The 16,495-nt window shown below is 38.7% G+C and overlaps 1 protein-coding gene across 1 annotated transcript in view; it reads right to left on the bottom strand.

Annotated features, from left to right (window-relative positions):
* Nucleotides 1-16,495, bottom strand: part of CA8 (carbonic anhydrase 8) — a 94,487-nt gene that overhangs the window by 11,126 nt on the left and 66,866 nt on the right. The window contains exon 8 of the mRNA XM_017547560.2: nt 7,246-7,415. Within this exon, the coding sequence (XP_017403049.1) occupies nt 7,281-7,415 (135 nt within the window). The 3' untranslated portion in view covers nt 7,246-7,280. The remainder of the gene's footprint in view (nt 1-7,245; nt 7,416-16,495) is intronic.

Genomic DNA, 16,495 nt, shown 5'->3' with positions numbered 1-16,495 from the left:
TAATCATTCTTTAAAGAAAAGATGCCTTTAGAGAACCATTGTTTGTACCCATACTAAAATCCAAATGAACATTCTTATCTGCAAAAACACTGCATAAGTTTCTCTGCAACATAAAGTTTGCAGGAATTTTCACAGGCTGTTTACAAAAGGAAAACAAAAATCTTGGAATGCTGCAAATATAACCAGTTATATTCATGAAAAAATATTTATTTACAAAAAACTAAAATTATTACCAACAAAATAGTATTCCAATTCAGTTAACACTTTACAGGTAGAATATCTCATATAGAGATACGGAGGAGAGGCTGGGGCATCTCTGGGCTCTGGCCCCCGTCAGTAGGCTCTACCATATTCCCTATTTCAGGTAGATCCAAGATCACAACGAATGCTTTGAATCATTCCAAAGCACTTACCAAAACATGTTCTGCAGCCTCATATTGTTCTCTGGTTAAATAAATTTGTGAAATGCTGTATACTATACCATACCCTCTTGGAGATTCACAGAGAACCTTCGTATTAAAGGTTCTCAAAAGTCTTGCATGAAGAAAACCTGTTTAATGCAGTATGTTACAAACATATTTGACTCTACTACATACACATTTATAGTCTGGTGAAGTAAGTGAAACTAACACTGCTAAGTACATTAGAAAACAAAAATAATTAAAAAACTAAACTAACATGGTACTAAACTCAGAAAGCAAAGAAAGATTAGTAAGGCCAGTTTCCTTTGGAAAAAGACTTCATGAGGTTAAACCCTGGTCTTCAAACATCAACAGCATTTAAATAGAGGCCAGAGAGAAAAACATTGTAGACTTTAAGTTGGTAGATTTCTAGGAGAGATCCAAAAACGGCAGACAGCTAAAACAAATTGTCTAAGATTAGAGATATAAAAAAGAAAAATGAGATGCTTACAAACAGAAAGCTGATGGTCAGGTGAAATTTTACTGAAAGAAAAGGGTAATTTCCACGATCGTTGCTACTCTGAAACAGTCTAACATGAACTCTCTGTATCTACCCAGTAACAACCTAGTTTTTAATACAAGCTCAATTCCTTAATCTCTTATTTTAATCTGACTGAGGTAGATTTTTAGGCAATTTTCTTTGTTTTTTCCAATTGAAAAAAATACTAATCTCAGTAAAAATCCTATTTTGATTATATTTTCTCTCTATTTTTAAGACTTTTAATCATAATGAAATGCTGACATACAAGTTTTATTTGATACTATCGCTTCTATAATACCCTCTTTTATGAGATACAGAAAATATAAAAACAAATTTATTCAATGCTTTTTTAAAAGTATCTCCTTATACTCCTGATAAAAGTACAGATGATTTCCAATTCTTTCTGCACTTGGTTTTTTCAGCATTTTTAGTAATTTCCTTGGATAAATTTTTAAGCTTTATGTTTCCATTTGGAGATTTACTAACAAAACCTCATTCATAAAGAAGCATTCATTTCATTTTCCTCCTCATTTACCCACTGCCTGTTCTCTCTGGTTTCTCTTTTCCATGATAAAGTTAATAGAGACTTAGGAAAGCATATTCATCACAAAACCAGGGAACTATAATATCCAGTGCTCGAAGAGACCTTGTGAGAGGTCTATTGGAACATTTTCCCAACCCCCGTCCAGGCAGGTTCCTACCTAAGCCACCTAGGAACCCCAAGTTTAATGCCTTAGTCTTCCTTGAAAACTCACTCCAAGATTTAAACCACCTACCTACAGGAAGTCTTTCTTGTAGCCTCTAGAAATAAATTCTTTCCTGAGCTAATCCAAAGCCTTTTGCTGATACTTAAAGACATTTTTTTTTTATGTCCGCTTCCACCTTTTGAGTATCCATGAGGTAAAATGCATGAAAGACATGTTTAGATGACAAACTAGTTATAGTGATTTCCTTATGGAAAAATATATTTAGGTTTAAAATCATGAAATCTACTCTATATAGGGTGTCAGAACATACTAACATTCAACACAAGAGTTGGCTCATGACCGCAAAGCATTTCTCCTCCCAAACACAATTGTGTTTGAATTCATAGTGGGAGGAAAAAAATCACACTAAAATTTTTATGCATGATAAATTATTAACAATTCTAAAACATAAAAAGGAAAAGAGACCTATTTTGAAGCAGGAATTATTCTTACTCAGTAATCTTGAAGAGAGCTCATAGAGCTCTTGTATTTTTCATTGGTGGGTTAATTTTTATATCACATAAACAAAACGTAACAGATATTTCGAGCATCCTTGGTGTTTTGGCATTTTACTGAAATCATTTTGAGATCTAGTAGGAAATCCATTCCAGTTGGAGGAAACTCTATGAGATATAATAAATAGAAAACAGCTATATCTACAGAGCCTTCAATTCTCACCCTAATGCTGTGCACCATGTTAAATTATCAGAGTGAGGAGAGTCCAAGTTCTACTGGCTGAAAATATGGCTTTGAGCTTTCCATTTAATCTGGAAGGATAATAGCTTTCACCTACTTGGTCATTCAGAGTCAACATTCTCACTTCCCCCACACAAGCACCAGCTTCTCTATAATGCCTTATCCTTTTCTAACCTATAACTCTTTTAGGTTATCGAAGAAGACTGATATGAAATTGACACTAACTACAGTTTTATTAAAGCTAAGAAGACAATATTACTAACTGCAAAGTACAAGCAGGGAAGAGTTCAACAGAGTCAAGGATAACATCAAAGATCCCCAAAGAAAAATGAAGGCAAGTTTGACAATGGGACTATTTGGAGATGCCTGCTGAATAACCCCATTTTTCTGGCTTTGTTTCTTTCCTAATCTATTTAGGGCATACTTATGTTTCCACCGTTGAGGGGGAAATAGAGAGAAACTATTTAAAAGGCCATGTGACATTGCTTCTTATAGAAAATAATTATAATTCATTATAGTTACTGTAAACATGTATACAGCTTAACAATATTTAGGTCACAAGCAAGACACTCTTTGAGCAGTCAGAATAGCATTTTAAAAATGGGCTAACACTTAATAAAATAACAAGGCAAATAATCATATAATCACTTTGTTGGAAGAGTAGTACCAATGTCATGATAACAAAAGCAACAAGCAAACTGACCTTAAACTTGTTATATCATTTGTTCATTGTTATCAAAATACATTGAGTTCTCTTGCATCACATAGAAAATTCAATGAGTAAATGATCATTTAATACCCATAGGCCCCCATAAATCTGAACTAGCACCACTGAACCAAAAAATTTCCAGCACCTGGGTGAGTTGCATGCTAATTCTTTAAACAAGTATAATACAAAATCATAGTTCATACTTCTGAAACGGTAATATAAAAAGTCACAGATTACTCACGGGAATAATAAGGCTTGGTTATCAAAGTCTTCCAGGTGCCCAGATATGTCATTTTTCAAAAATTTGTCATTTTAAGTCCAAAAACTAAAGTTATTTCAGTAAAACAAAGCTAAAATAAATGTGAATTATTTTAAACATTTTTTAGAGAACTAACTACCAGAGAAATGTCTTTTCCTTTTTAGTTCCAAGAGCTTAAATGAAACATTCATGCATTAAATTCAAAGTCTGACTGTCAAATCATTTCACTTTAATAAAAATTTGAATTACATGCCTTAGGGCATTATTAAATATCAAATAAAAAGTACACACACATAAGCCTGATTCCCAATATAAGTTTTATATGGAACTCTGACTAGATTTGTATTACACATTTCAAGATAAAAGGATAAGAAATGTATTCATTAAAAAAAAATAAAATCAGAATTAGAGTCACCTTAGAATTCCTGTACCATTCTTATGAATTTGGAAGCAAATTACCCCCTTTAAGAAATCTCAGCCACCATGATGAGAACACAAAAATAACATAAATCCATCTTCCTTTTAAAAATAGTACCTAAATTAACTCAAAGTTTTGAAAAGCTACACAATATTCATCTATCATATAAAAATATGGAGTATGTGAAATATGCAAAATCTCATAAACATTTCTCTCTCTCTCTCTCTCTCTCTCTGTGTGTGTGTGTGTGTGTGTGTGTGTGTGCGCGTGCGCGCACATGTCTGTGGTTGCATGTGTATGTGTGTATGCATAAGAAAAAGAGAAAATAGTAGTAATTGCTATTTAGATATTTAGAGAACAGCAACTCTGGTCTAGGACCAGATACGAACCAAACATTCAAGGTAATAATATTCCTTCATTAAAAGTGTCATTTACAGTTATTGACATTTACAGGGAATATACCAATTAAACCTATGCTGTAGAAATGCATAAACTCATGCTTTGTAACCCTCATCCCACCCCCGCTGCCTCTTGGCTTCTCCTGTGAATCCATCCTTCTCCTTCCCTCTGCTCCTATGCTATCTTCCCTGCTGTCTTCCCCCTCCTGGTTCCTGCCCCATTCATCATTAAATGATAAGAGCAAGTCATGGGTACACAGCAGCTCTAAATCACCACCTCATTCTTTCTTCCTTCCCATTGCGGCACAAAGAGTGCCAATCCTCTCAGCAAAAGCCAGTGTCCCTGTGTGCTTAGGATTTCATCCCTTTCAACTTTTTAGACTTCACTGCTCCAGCTCCTCCCAGAAGCAGCACCTTTAGCCTCTCTCCATCTATTTGCTCCTTCCCCACGCCCCAGTATATAGGCAAGTTAAAAATCTGGAGACAACAGATGCTGGAGAGGATGTGGAGAAATAGGAACACTTACACTGTTGGTGGGAGCGTAAATTAGTTCAACCATTGTGGAAGACAGTGTGGCGATTCCTCAAGGATCTAGAAATAGAAATTCCATTTGACCCAGCAATCCCATTACTGGCTATATACCCAAAGGATTATAGATCATTCTATTATAAAGACACATGCACACGTATGTTCATTGTGGCACTGTTTACAATAGCAAAGACCTGGAACCAACTCAAATGTCCATCAGTGATAGACTGGACAAAGAAAATGTGGCACATACACACCAGAGAATACTATGCAGCCATAAAAAAACGATGAGTTTGTGTCCTTTGTAGGGACATGAATGAATCTGGAAACCATAATTCTCAGCAAACTGACACAAGAACAGAAAACCAAACACCACATGTTCTCACTCACAGGCAGGTGTTGTACAATGAGAACACACGGGCACAGGGAAGGGAACAGCACACACTCCTACCCCCTCTCTGTTGCTGAGGCCTCCTGCCCCACCCCAGTCCAGCCCACCAAGGTGGCTGTGCCCTGGAGTCTCCAGCTCCTGCCTTCCTATGGTCTTCAGCCTACTGCAACTGCGTCCCTCCTTGATGTACCACTGTTGGGAGGGGGGAGCTAGGGGAGGGACAGCAGGGGGTGGGGAGGTTGGGGAGGGATAACACTGGGAGAAATGCCAGATGTCGGTGACAGGCGGGGGGAATGAAGACAGAAAACCACCATGGCATGTGGGTACCTATGCAACAATCCTGCAAGATCTGCACACGTACCCCAGAACTTAAAGTACAATTGAAGAAAAAAAAAAGATAGGAAAAAAAAAGATTTCCTCAGTCCTACTCTCTCTCTGTTGCTGAGGCCTCCTGCCCCACCCCAGTCCAGCCCACCAAGGTGGCTGTGCCCTGGAGTCTCCAGCTCCTGCCTTCCGATGGTCTTCAGACTGCTGCAACTGCGTCCCTCCCTATGTAACACTCGACCACCAGTGTGGCGACTCTCTTTAACCTCTGCCCATATCACGGTAAAGAAAAAGGGCTCTGACAGTCAAGCTGCCTAGATCTTTCAGCTCCGCTGCTCAATAGCTGCATTACATTGGGCCGTGACCTAACGCCTCTGTGTCTTGTCTAACTTGTGTATAAAACCTCCCACAAGATTTCATGCACACTTAGTGAAGTCAGAACATTATATCAACACGTACATGCACAATGTCTATGTCCAATACTCCCATATTTCAACTCATCCTGTTTTCTGATCTCCATTCTTGAAATTCTAATGACCTTCATGACCAGAGTCCACTACTGGAGTTTGTGGTTGACAGGCATCTCTTACTCACTGTGCTACAGCTCAACTCTTTATCTTCAACAAAGCAGGGCCTCCCTGTAGCCTTCCTACTGCCACTCAGTGGCACTCCATCTACAGTTTCCAAAGTGTAAATCCCCAGAAGTTACCTTTGACACTTCCATCTCCATCTACCCCTCATCCAACTCATTATTAGCTAAACCTGCAATTTCTATTTCACATACATCAGCTTCTCTCTACCTCCACTGCTCCTATTCTAGTGTCCAAGCCTCCACGTCTATCGCCTTGGTTACCCAGCAGACTTCTTTGTTTTTCTGTTTTGTTTTATTTTGTTTGAGACAGGGTCTGACTCTGTCACCCAGGCTGGAGTGCAGTGGTGCAATTTCAGCTGACTGCAGCCTCCACCTTCCAGGCTCTAGTGAGGCTCCCATCTCAGCCTCCTGAATAGATGGGACTACAAGTGGATGCCACCACGCCCAGCTAATTTTTAAATTGTCTACAGAGAAGAGATTTCACTGCTTCCCTAGGACCTGTTCCAACAGATGCTTTCCCCTTGGGAAGCTGTGGTTTGCCAGTGATGTACAATGACCGATGCACTCTTTGGCAACTGACAAGGTAAAGAAATAATCCAATATATAGTCGTTTTTATATTTTATCTCTTCCATGTTTGTGATATTTTATTTTGTTAGATCCTTAAGAGTAAGGAATACATACAGTGAATTTGATATATTAAAATATATAGATTATGTTTCACCATATTCAGATAATAAGTACTTCTCACTTTATCAAATAAACAGCACTTCCATAGAACAAGTATTTCAATGCATGACCCTACCCTGAGAAACAAGAAAATCAATTCTGCAGAAGACAAGTAGGGTCCATGGTGAGGCTCACACGCTCCCAAGCCCCTTGCTGTGTGCTCCTTGGTCACTGGGACGTGACTGGTGATGGACAACATGGTAAGTTACTAAAGAGTTCCTTGCATGTCACTTTTTCTGGGCCTCAGGGTGTCTTTCCTCATGAAAGCCAGCAAAATTTGGAATTTAGGGCTACTCTGATAGGAAAATATAATCATAGTTTTTCTTTAATGCTGCATAAAATTAAAATGACTACCTAACCTATAATTAACAGAGCTCAAGAATGTGTCATAAATTTTATCAAGATGAAGTAAATATGCTTTATTATTAAATTACCAGGATCGCCATAAGTGTACCTTTGGTATGCTAGGTTTAAGTAGCTGTGCACCTCATTTTCCTTACATAATCTGGACATACCCTCATGAAGATAGACTTGTTCCTGTCCTCTTTGGCTACTGAAATGCAGCTCTAATGACTCTGTCACTAAGAGGCTGCGTGGGTCGAAAGTTGTCTCCCAAAATCCCATCACAGCCTTCCACAAGTTCTGCCCCCTTAACATGCGTCCTCAGCCTTCGAAATTCTTCTATCTGAAAATAAAAGCAGAAGAAAATAGATTAATACATTGAAAAGATTGGCGTTTTGTAAAGGACATGCATAAAATGTGCATAAATTACAATTTAAAAAGAGAAAATTAAAATTAAGCTTCAAAAAGAAAAAAGCAGACTTAATTCTTCCAGACCTAAGACATTAGACAGGACACTTTCAAGAGATGACAACAGAAGCAGACATATCAAGGTCTCTGAACAACTCAAACAGACACAGAAATCTGCTTCATTTGTTAATGTAAAAATGATACACACCTCTCTCAAAAAGGTCTTATGCCCATCTATAACATAGTAAGAGTGAACAAATGAATGTATTCTTAAATGCTTCCCAAGTATATTTTAATTAACAGATTCTTATGTTACTGTATGTAAACAGATTAGATCTTAGATTTATTAGATGGATTCAAGGTTTCCTTTCATCAAAAGACTTTTGCCACTTTTTCAGCCCTCTGGAGAGCATGGGTCTAAAAAATATCTATGATTTTCCAAAAGGCTGAGTACAACTTCCGGTCTTCACAATACTGATTTTCAAGTTCATTTCCCTTTCTTGGGTGGCCTCTCCAGGTCCCACGGCTTCCCCACTATAACTGAAGAGGTTCTAAGATTCCTCAGGGAACTTGCCCACAAGCCTCCTTGCAGTTTCTCTAAGAACCCAGAGCCTGCCAGACGTGACTCTCTGGGAAGTATTAATATTTAAGCAATAAGCAAAAGTGATGAGCATTCCCCAGGCTCATTTCCATCTATGAGCTGATTTACCTACAGGGCTCATCATCTGTTAATTCATTTAAGTGCCACATAGTCATATGACACATTCTTCATTTCTTATACAGAAGGGGAAACTGAGACTGGAACAGTTTTAAAGTTTCCATATTAGCTAGCGGAGAAGCCTGACAATTCCAAGTCTAGCTGCTCTTTTCTCATTTCCACAGCCACCTCTTTAGGAATTCTAGTCAACTCAGTATAATCTATATCCTGCATATATCCCAGGGTATTGAGCAAATGTGATTTGGGCAACATCAATTCACCAAAAGTTCACCATCTGTGTATCAAGGTATTGTATCTACAAAGATCCTTAATATGACCCAGCCATAGAATTCTGCCATTCATAAAGAGAAATAAAATGCAAGAGAGCAACTAATTCAGGAGTTCCAGTAAAAGTCAAGAAACACCTAGAGACTTAGGGGGCCCATGAAAGCCCTGAATGATATGCAAGTGTTTACATGCGAATTTTCCTCAGAAGAGGCTCCCTGACTCCAAGAGTCAAATCCCACAACATTCTAATTCAATACATTCATACACAGAGTTGGAGAAAAATTAAACGGCTAGTTCGATTAGAACCTGGGTCAGAAAGCCAGCTTCCTTTTTGTTGGTTTTTGTTTTTTTTTTTTTTCTCTGCGCTTATATGCATGCAAAAAAAGATGATTTCAAATGTCTTATTTTTCCATGTCCATGTCGCTGAACACTGATTGATTTCCCTTAATGAGATTAAGCCTGACCCAACTGGGATTGTCCTGTTTAGTTTTTTATAATACCTATATATTATATTTACATAGAGGAGCCAGTCAGAAAAGCAGTCAGTTGTTTAATCTGCTTGATGGTTTTTCACTAGATCTTCTTCAGGTATTAGAATGAAAACACGAGTAGTACCTATTGCTTGTTGCATCTGAAAAACTCCTAGAGCTGAAGATGCATGAGAATCTCTTATTATTTGCTTTCACCTTAAAGTTTTCCCTAAGTACAGAGTGAAAAGAAAACTGGTCAGTTTGAGAGAATCTTATGCTTTTTCGAAAAGAAGAATATGACAGTGAGAGCATTAGACTCTGCACCCAAAGGCCAACTCCTGCCTGCTTTGCCACCTAAGACCCAAACGACGGAAGGACTTCACTTCTTCAAGCCTCAGTTTCCACATGTGTATAACAGAGACGATAACAGTATTCACAAGGATAGTCTCAGAAATAAGAAAGAATATTCTTGAAAATCATGCAGCATAGTTCCAGGCACATAGGAAGTGTCTAACAAATACTAGCGCTTCTATTTCACAACCTCTTTTGAAGTCAAACCTCTAGCATTTTGAGATAAATATTTAGATACAGTTTTATATGCAGAAAGTATTTATAATAAACCAAAAATTCACTGAGGATATTTAAAGTCATCTCTCCTAGCATTCATTTTCCATGTAATCATAATTAATACCTGCAACCTGAACCTATGAGGCATGCACAGGTCACTGAGGAGCACTGTGGGCTAGAAAGTTTACTGCCTCAACATATGAAAGACTCCACCACTTTTTATTGGCTTTGAAGATTATTTTAAAGCTGGGTTAATTTTACATTTATGTATTCTGAACTGGAGACAAACCTTTCAAGCCCCAGGCCTCACCCTGAAACACATTCTGTGAAAACAACTTTTTTCAGAAGAGATGATCTGAATCAACACCCAGCCAGTCCCAAATGACTATACTCTCAGAGAAAACTATTTCACAAGCAATGTTTTTCTCTGATCACAGCAGTGCTTTGAAGAATTCAAACATCAACAGAGATGGAGGGGAACATGCGTCTTTCTGAAATGCCAATTTTTCTAAAGCAACCACCCCCAAAACCCTTTAGTCACTTCAAATGGTTTCAAGTACATACTGAATCAGCCACACTGAAATGAGAGATTGTAATAAATGAACAGAATAATATTTCGGGATAGAAATCTTTAACAAAACTCAAATGTCAGCGCCTTCCAGAAACCATTATTATCCCATATATCTGAATGTATAAGTGAATCCACTGTTAATGCTATTCCACTTTAACATGGTATTTATTTTTAACCAATTTAAGAGAAAACTGAATGCGGGGCACTGACATTGAACATTTCACAGATAAGTCTCCATCTTCTGAAGGTATTAGATTGAAAAGCCACCGTCCTTTGAACTAGAGACGCACTGCAATTGGTCTAAGACATTTATTCCAATCTTCACTGCCTCAAAACCAAATTATCCACTAGAAGTTCAGCTTTAAAACTGCTTCTTTATTAATGCATTCAAAGGGCTAATTTCCAGGGTTTGCAGTTTAGTGCTACATAACTTTCAGGAGTTCCCAAGTTCTAACAGATTTTTTTTTTTTTTACTTACATTTCATGTGTCATCAAGTTAAAAGAGAAATGTAACACATAAAAGTCAGTATGCTCTCTCCAGTAACCCATCCATGGGCACTTACATGTTTTCCCTGTCTGGACTGTAATGAACACAGGAGTACAGATATCTCTTCAAGACACTGACTTCAATTCCTTTCAGTCTATATCCAGAAGACGAAATCCGCCAGACATGAAAACAAGTATTGTATGAACTCACTCATATGTGGAATCTAAACCGGTTGAACTCTTAGAAGCAGAGAGAAGAGTGACAGCTGCCGAGAGCTGGCAGGAAGCAGAAATGGGAATATAACGGTTAAAGAGTACAAAGTTGCAGTTATGCAAGATAAATAAGTCCTCGTGGTCTCCTGTATGGCACAGTGCCTACAGTTAACAACACTGCATTGTATACTTTAAATTGCTAAGATGGTAGATCTTATGTTAAGTGTGCTTAGCCAACAAAATATTACAACAACAAAGGACATGGGAGGAAGATTTGGGAGGTGACAGATATTTTACGGTTTCGATAAAATAGTTATTTATAAAAGTGGTGCTTCCCTTGTCTTTTATCAATAACAATACAAGAGTAAGAATGATTCCTTATGATACTAATCAAATTAAAAAGTCGAAAGCAAATTGTACCTGAACACTCCATACGTGTATACAGAGAGAGATACAGACAAACACAGAGAGAACTCTGCACCTTTCACATACTGCAGCCTTGTTCTTGCCTCATTTCTCTTCGACCCCATTATATAATGTTCCATATAAAGCCAGTGCTTCCTCTTCCTTATCGATCTCTCATTCATAAACCAGCTCTCACTCTCTCATGACTCCTTAATCTGATCTTTTTAATTTTTTTGAGGACGAGAGTAGAAAGAATACTCACTCCCCAGTAACAATGATGTCAACAGTCCTGATGCCATCCCCAGCCTAAGGGAGCCCCGGCCCCAGACGCTGTCTGCTCTCATCACCCCAAGAGTTTCTGAGCCACACAGATTTAAACATACTTAAGAATTACAGACTAGAGAGCTCACAATCACAGGGAAAGTGCTGTCTATAACTAAAGACACTAAGAAAATACATATAAAAATCTCTACAAGCAATTTAAAATAACACATTTTAAGAAAGTGAAGAAACAGTCTCCTCAGAGAGAAGACCCTTGATTTGTACTGTTCAGGATGGCAGCCACTAGGCCCACGTGGCCACCAAGCATTTGAAATGTGGCCTGTCCAATTTGAGATGTGCTGGAAGTGCAGAATACACACGGCAAGCCAAAGACTCAGTATAAAATAAGAATGGAAGAAATCTCATCAATGACTTTTTACCTTGACTACATGCTTAAATGATAGTATTTTACACATATTGGGTTAAGTATACCATTTGAATCAGTTTCTTAATTTTATCTGTTTCTTTTGGCTTTATTTTTTATCATGGAAACTAGAAAGTTTAATATGTGGATCATATCATGTTTCCACTGGACAGGACTCACCTAGCACTGCCATTCACACTCACCTTCAGGACCTCAGCATTCTCGGGTTAGGGCACTGATCTCAATTACATGTAGAGATGAATGCAGGTAGAGATGAAACAGTGGTTCTCAAAGTATCCTCCCAGAATAAAAGTGTAAGTTGTCAGCAACTACCCCAGGCCTATAGAATCAGCAACTCAGGGGTGGAACCCAGCAATCCCTTTAACAAGCCCTCAGGGGATTCTGAGAACCATGGATGTCTTCGTCTGTTTTGTGCTGCTATAACAGAATAGCTGAAACTGGATGATTTATGAAGAACAGAAATGTTTTTGCTCACAGTTCTGGAGGCTGGAAGCCCAAGATCAAAGCATTTGGCATTTGGTGAGGGCATTCTTGATGCATCCTCATGTGGCAGAAGGCAGAAGGGCAAGTGGGCCAACAAGGGAATGCTATATGAAGCCTCTTTCTTAAGGGTCTTAATCCATTAGCAAGGGAAGGGCCCTCATGGCCTAAACACCTCTTAAAGGTCCCACCTTTTAATGCATCACATTGGCAACACCTGAGTTTTGGAGGGGACACATTCAAACCATAGAGATGGGCATAGAAGAAAATCTGTAACAAATGTCCCCAATCATTTGAAAATAGTTTCAAACATGACCATGCTGTGGCCCTACAGCAACCTGGACTTTAGGAAAACAGTTCCTCCGATTCCCTATGGAGCATGAAGACCCCCTGAGAAAGGCCTGCTGCTTTGTGGGTGGGGTCAGATGTCCTTGGTTGTCCAGGGCCAGACGTGCTTCTAGATCCCACAGGCTGAGCACGTCAGGCACTAACTCGGGCTGTCAGGATGTAAAGAGTCCTACTTTCCAACCCACAGGAAACATGAAATGCAGAAGGAATAAAGAGGAGGCAAGACTGAAGAAAAGAACATTTAAAACCGTTTTCAGCATTCTAGAAGACATGTCATGTAACCACAGGGTGAATGAACAATAAGCACATTCATATTCCTTCATTTCACTGGTGTTACTTTAAATTGAAAGAGAAAGGAAAAAGCAAAGACATTTAATATGAGAATTCAGATAAGCTAAGAAAGAGATAAGCAGGGAGGGATGCAGAAAAAGAAGGAAGAAAAAGGCAGGAAAAGGAGAGTAAAACTTAATTATCAACCCATTTCTGTATGTGTAAATACATACTTGCACAGATGCCACTATACCATAATACCCTGTTTTATCAATTCTAAGATTAATACATGTTCACATTTTAATGATTCTGTGAAATCAGAATATGTCTTACAATTTCTGGTGTTAGATTTGGTAAAGTTTTGGTATTTGTATTCTGTTCTTGGAATCTCATTTCCAAACACAACATTATTCAGCTGAAAAAAAAATTTTTTTTACTTTGGTAATCTAATGCTTAGACAATCATTTATATTAAAGTTACGTAATGGTGAAAATGCCCATAATCAATGAGTGGATAAAGAAACTGTGGTGTGTGTACACACACACACACACACTCACACGATGGAATACTACTCAGCCATAAAGAGGAATAAACTAATAGCATTTGCAGCAACCTGGATGGAATTGAGAACTATTATTCTAAGTGAAGTAACTCAGGAATGGAAAACCAAACACTGTATGTTCTCACTCATAAGTAGGAGCTAAGCGATGAGGATTCAAAGGCGTAAGAATGACAAAATAGACTTTGGGGACTCAGGGGGAAAGTGTGGGAAGCGGGTGAGGGATAAAAGATGACAAACTGGGTTCCGTGTATACTGCTCGGGTGATGGGTGCACCAAAACCTCACAAACCACCACTGAAGAACTTCCTTGTGTAACCAAATACCAACTGTTCCCTAAAAACCTATGGAAATTTTTTTAAAAATTAATAAAAATAAGGTTATTTAATCATTAGAGATCATTTTTTAAAAAGAAAATTATACTTATTCAGATCCATCCAATTGTGTTTTATCTCCCTACAATAAGGCATGCCAACCAGGAATAATATGAAAAATTCAGCTAAGAAGGGGCTTCCAGACCCATATTCTGTAATTCTTATTAATAGCACTCAAGACAATGTATGATGGGCTTAACAGTCTACACTATACTTCAGCTGAAGTCTACACCTCCCTGAATCACAGCTATTATGCATTTAATAGGAAACCATTATGATTGAGAACTTCTTCAATGTTACCAGTGCCAATACTATTATCCTATGGCAGGTGATACACGTCAAGATACCGATTCTTTCCATAATAATATTCAGCAGCTTAATTACATACATAAGCTTTATGATATAGAAGGAAACAATATTCTTTAATTCAATGCAAATTTTCAAATTTCTCAATATAATCAGCTATGTGGAAATGCCACCTGTTATTCATTATTCCTTTTGCTATTTTATACGTCAAGCATCTCTCTCCTCCACTTCTTAATTTTTGAGACATCTCGATTTTTCTTGGTCTAACTCATAGAATCACATCCTCTTCCTTTGACTCCTCTCACTTTTGTTGCCTTATTTGGATCTTTTTCATTTTTTGCTCTGCTTCCTGTGAAATTCTATGAGCAGCACCAAATAAAACATTCAAGGACAGACTGATTTATATTCTTCTAAGATTATAATTTTTTTCTAAATTGCATTTTAATATTCGTAAATGTGTGTCTTTGTGTGTCTATGTTTTAACTCTGCTGCCCTCTGAACAGATGCTGTGATGGGGCTCCATGCTAATAAGCACCTAAATCTTTTCCTTGAGAAGTACAGCTAATCAAAAAGTCATCTATTTTCAAGGACAGTTGAGATTATTCCTTCCAATATGCATTCTTCCAGCTTCGGCTTTCATGTGGGAAGATATGGTTTTACCTCCCAATAATCAGGGAGCATGACTTTAGTAGGTTAGAATTAGACTTTGTCACCGGCCTATTTCAAGGAAAAATACAAAGCTAGGTTCCCTTTGAAGCCAGAGAGCCTAAGACACAATGGTCTCTCTCTGGATCTTAACATAACACACTGGCCAGTGCAGTAGTACAATATTGTATATCTAGAGGATCAGTTAACACTCAATACAGTTCAGCATTAAGATGGAAAATCCTGGCAACAGAATCCTTAAAGGAATTCTGGGTGAAAATGAGAATTTGGAGCATGCAACAAGGCTACACCTTTCAATAAATTAAAATTTGCTGTGATTATAAAGAAAAAAGAATTTTTTGTGAGATGGAGTTTCGTTCCTGTTGCCCAGGCTGGAGTGCAATGGCTCAATCTCGGCTCACTGCAATCTCCGCCCCCCAGGTTCAAAGCAATTCTCCTGCCTCAGCCTCCCAAGCAGCTGGGATCATAGGAGCCCACCACTAGGCCCAGCTAATTTTTGTATTTTTTAGGAGAGACAGGGGTTTCACCACGTTGGCCAGGCTGGTCTCCAACTCCTGACCTCAGGTGATCTGTCCACCTCAGCTTCCTGAAGTACTCAGATTACAGGTGTAATCCACTGCACCTGGCGAAGAAAAAATGTTCACTAAAAGATCTGATGTACTCTTAGGAAATTACCCCTAAATAAAGTAATGCTGAACAAATGTGACTATGGACATTCAGTTCATCTACTTCGTTCTCAAGTCTATAATCACTCCTTGTGGCTAAATCCAATTAATACACTTTAGTCCTTAACTGAATGTGTGTGCAGAATCTGACACTCATGATCTCTCCACTCCTTCCTGAAACTCGCCTCTCCCATAGCTTCTCTAACCATCACCTGAGTCTCCTGTGTTTTTCCACTTGTCAAGCCATTCCCTGGGGACACTCTTACAGTGCACACCCCTGATTAGAGGCCACTCCCTCATTCTCTGAAGGAGCTCCTCTTCTACACCAACTGCTTCACCCACCACTTGTATACCATACCCCTTTCTTGGATATCTTAAAGGCATCTCAAACTCTCCATATTTGCAACCATAAACTTGGCAGCTTCTCCATGAAGGCTGCTCTTCCTTCTTGATTCCTTATCATGGTAGAAAGCAACAGCTTACATGTGCCAGTCAACCAAGCCAAATCCAGGGAGGTCCAGTGACAAGGGGGTCTTTCCTCCCCAAATCCTTCCTGTGTCATCAGCCACAAGGTTCTGCTTCAACTTCCTTATTATTTCTAAAGTCACTCCCTTCCCTTCGTCTCACTGCCACATGATCCACATCTTCACACTGCAGCCTCAGAGTATGTTTCTTGAATTCAAATTTGGTCATATCTCTCCTCCTTACAACATTCCTGTGATTCTCTGCCACCTTCAGGAGAAAACCCAACCCCCATAGCACAGCCCCGAGGCTCACTGATTCTCTGCCACCTTCAGGAGAAAACCCAAGCCCCATGGCACAGCCCTGAGGCTCACTGATTCTCCACCACCTTTCAGGAGAAAACCCAACCCCCATGGCACAGCCCTGAGGCTCACTGATTCTCTGCCACCTTCAGGAGAAAACCCAACCCCCATAGCACAGCCC

The sequence above is a fragment of the Cebus imitator genome, unplaced genomic scaffold (assembly GCF_001604975.1).
Source record: "Cebus imitator isolate Cc_AM_T3 unplaced genomic scaffold, Cebus_imitator-1.0 Scaffold199, whole genome shotgun sequence".
Taxonomy (NCBI): Eukaryota; Metazoa; Chordata; class Mammalia; order Primates; family Cebidae; genus Cebus; species Cebus imitator.
The sequence above is the reverse complement of the archived record's forward strand: the minus strand, read 5'-3'. Positions and strand labels throughout refer to the sequence as shown.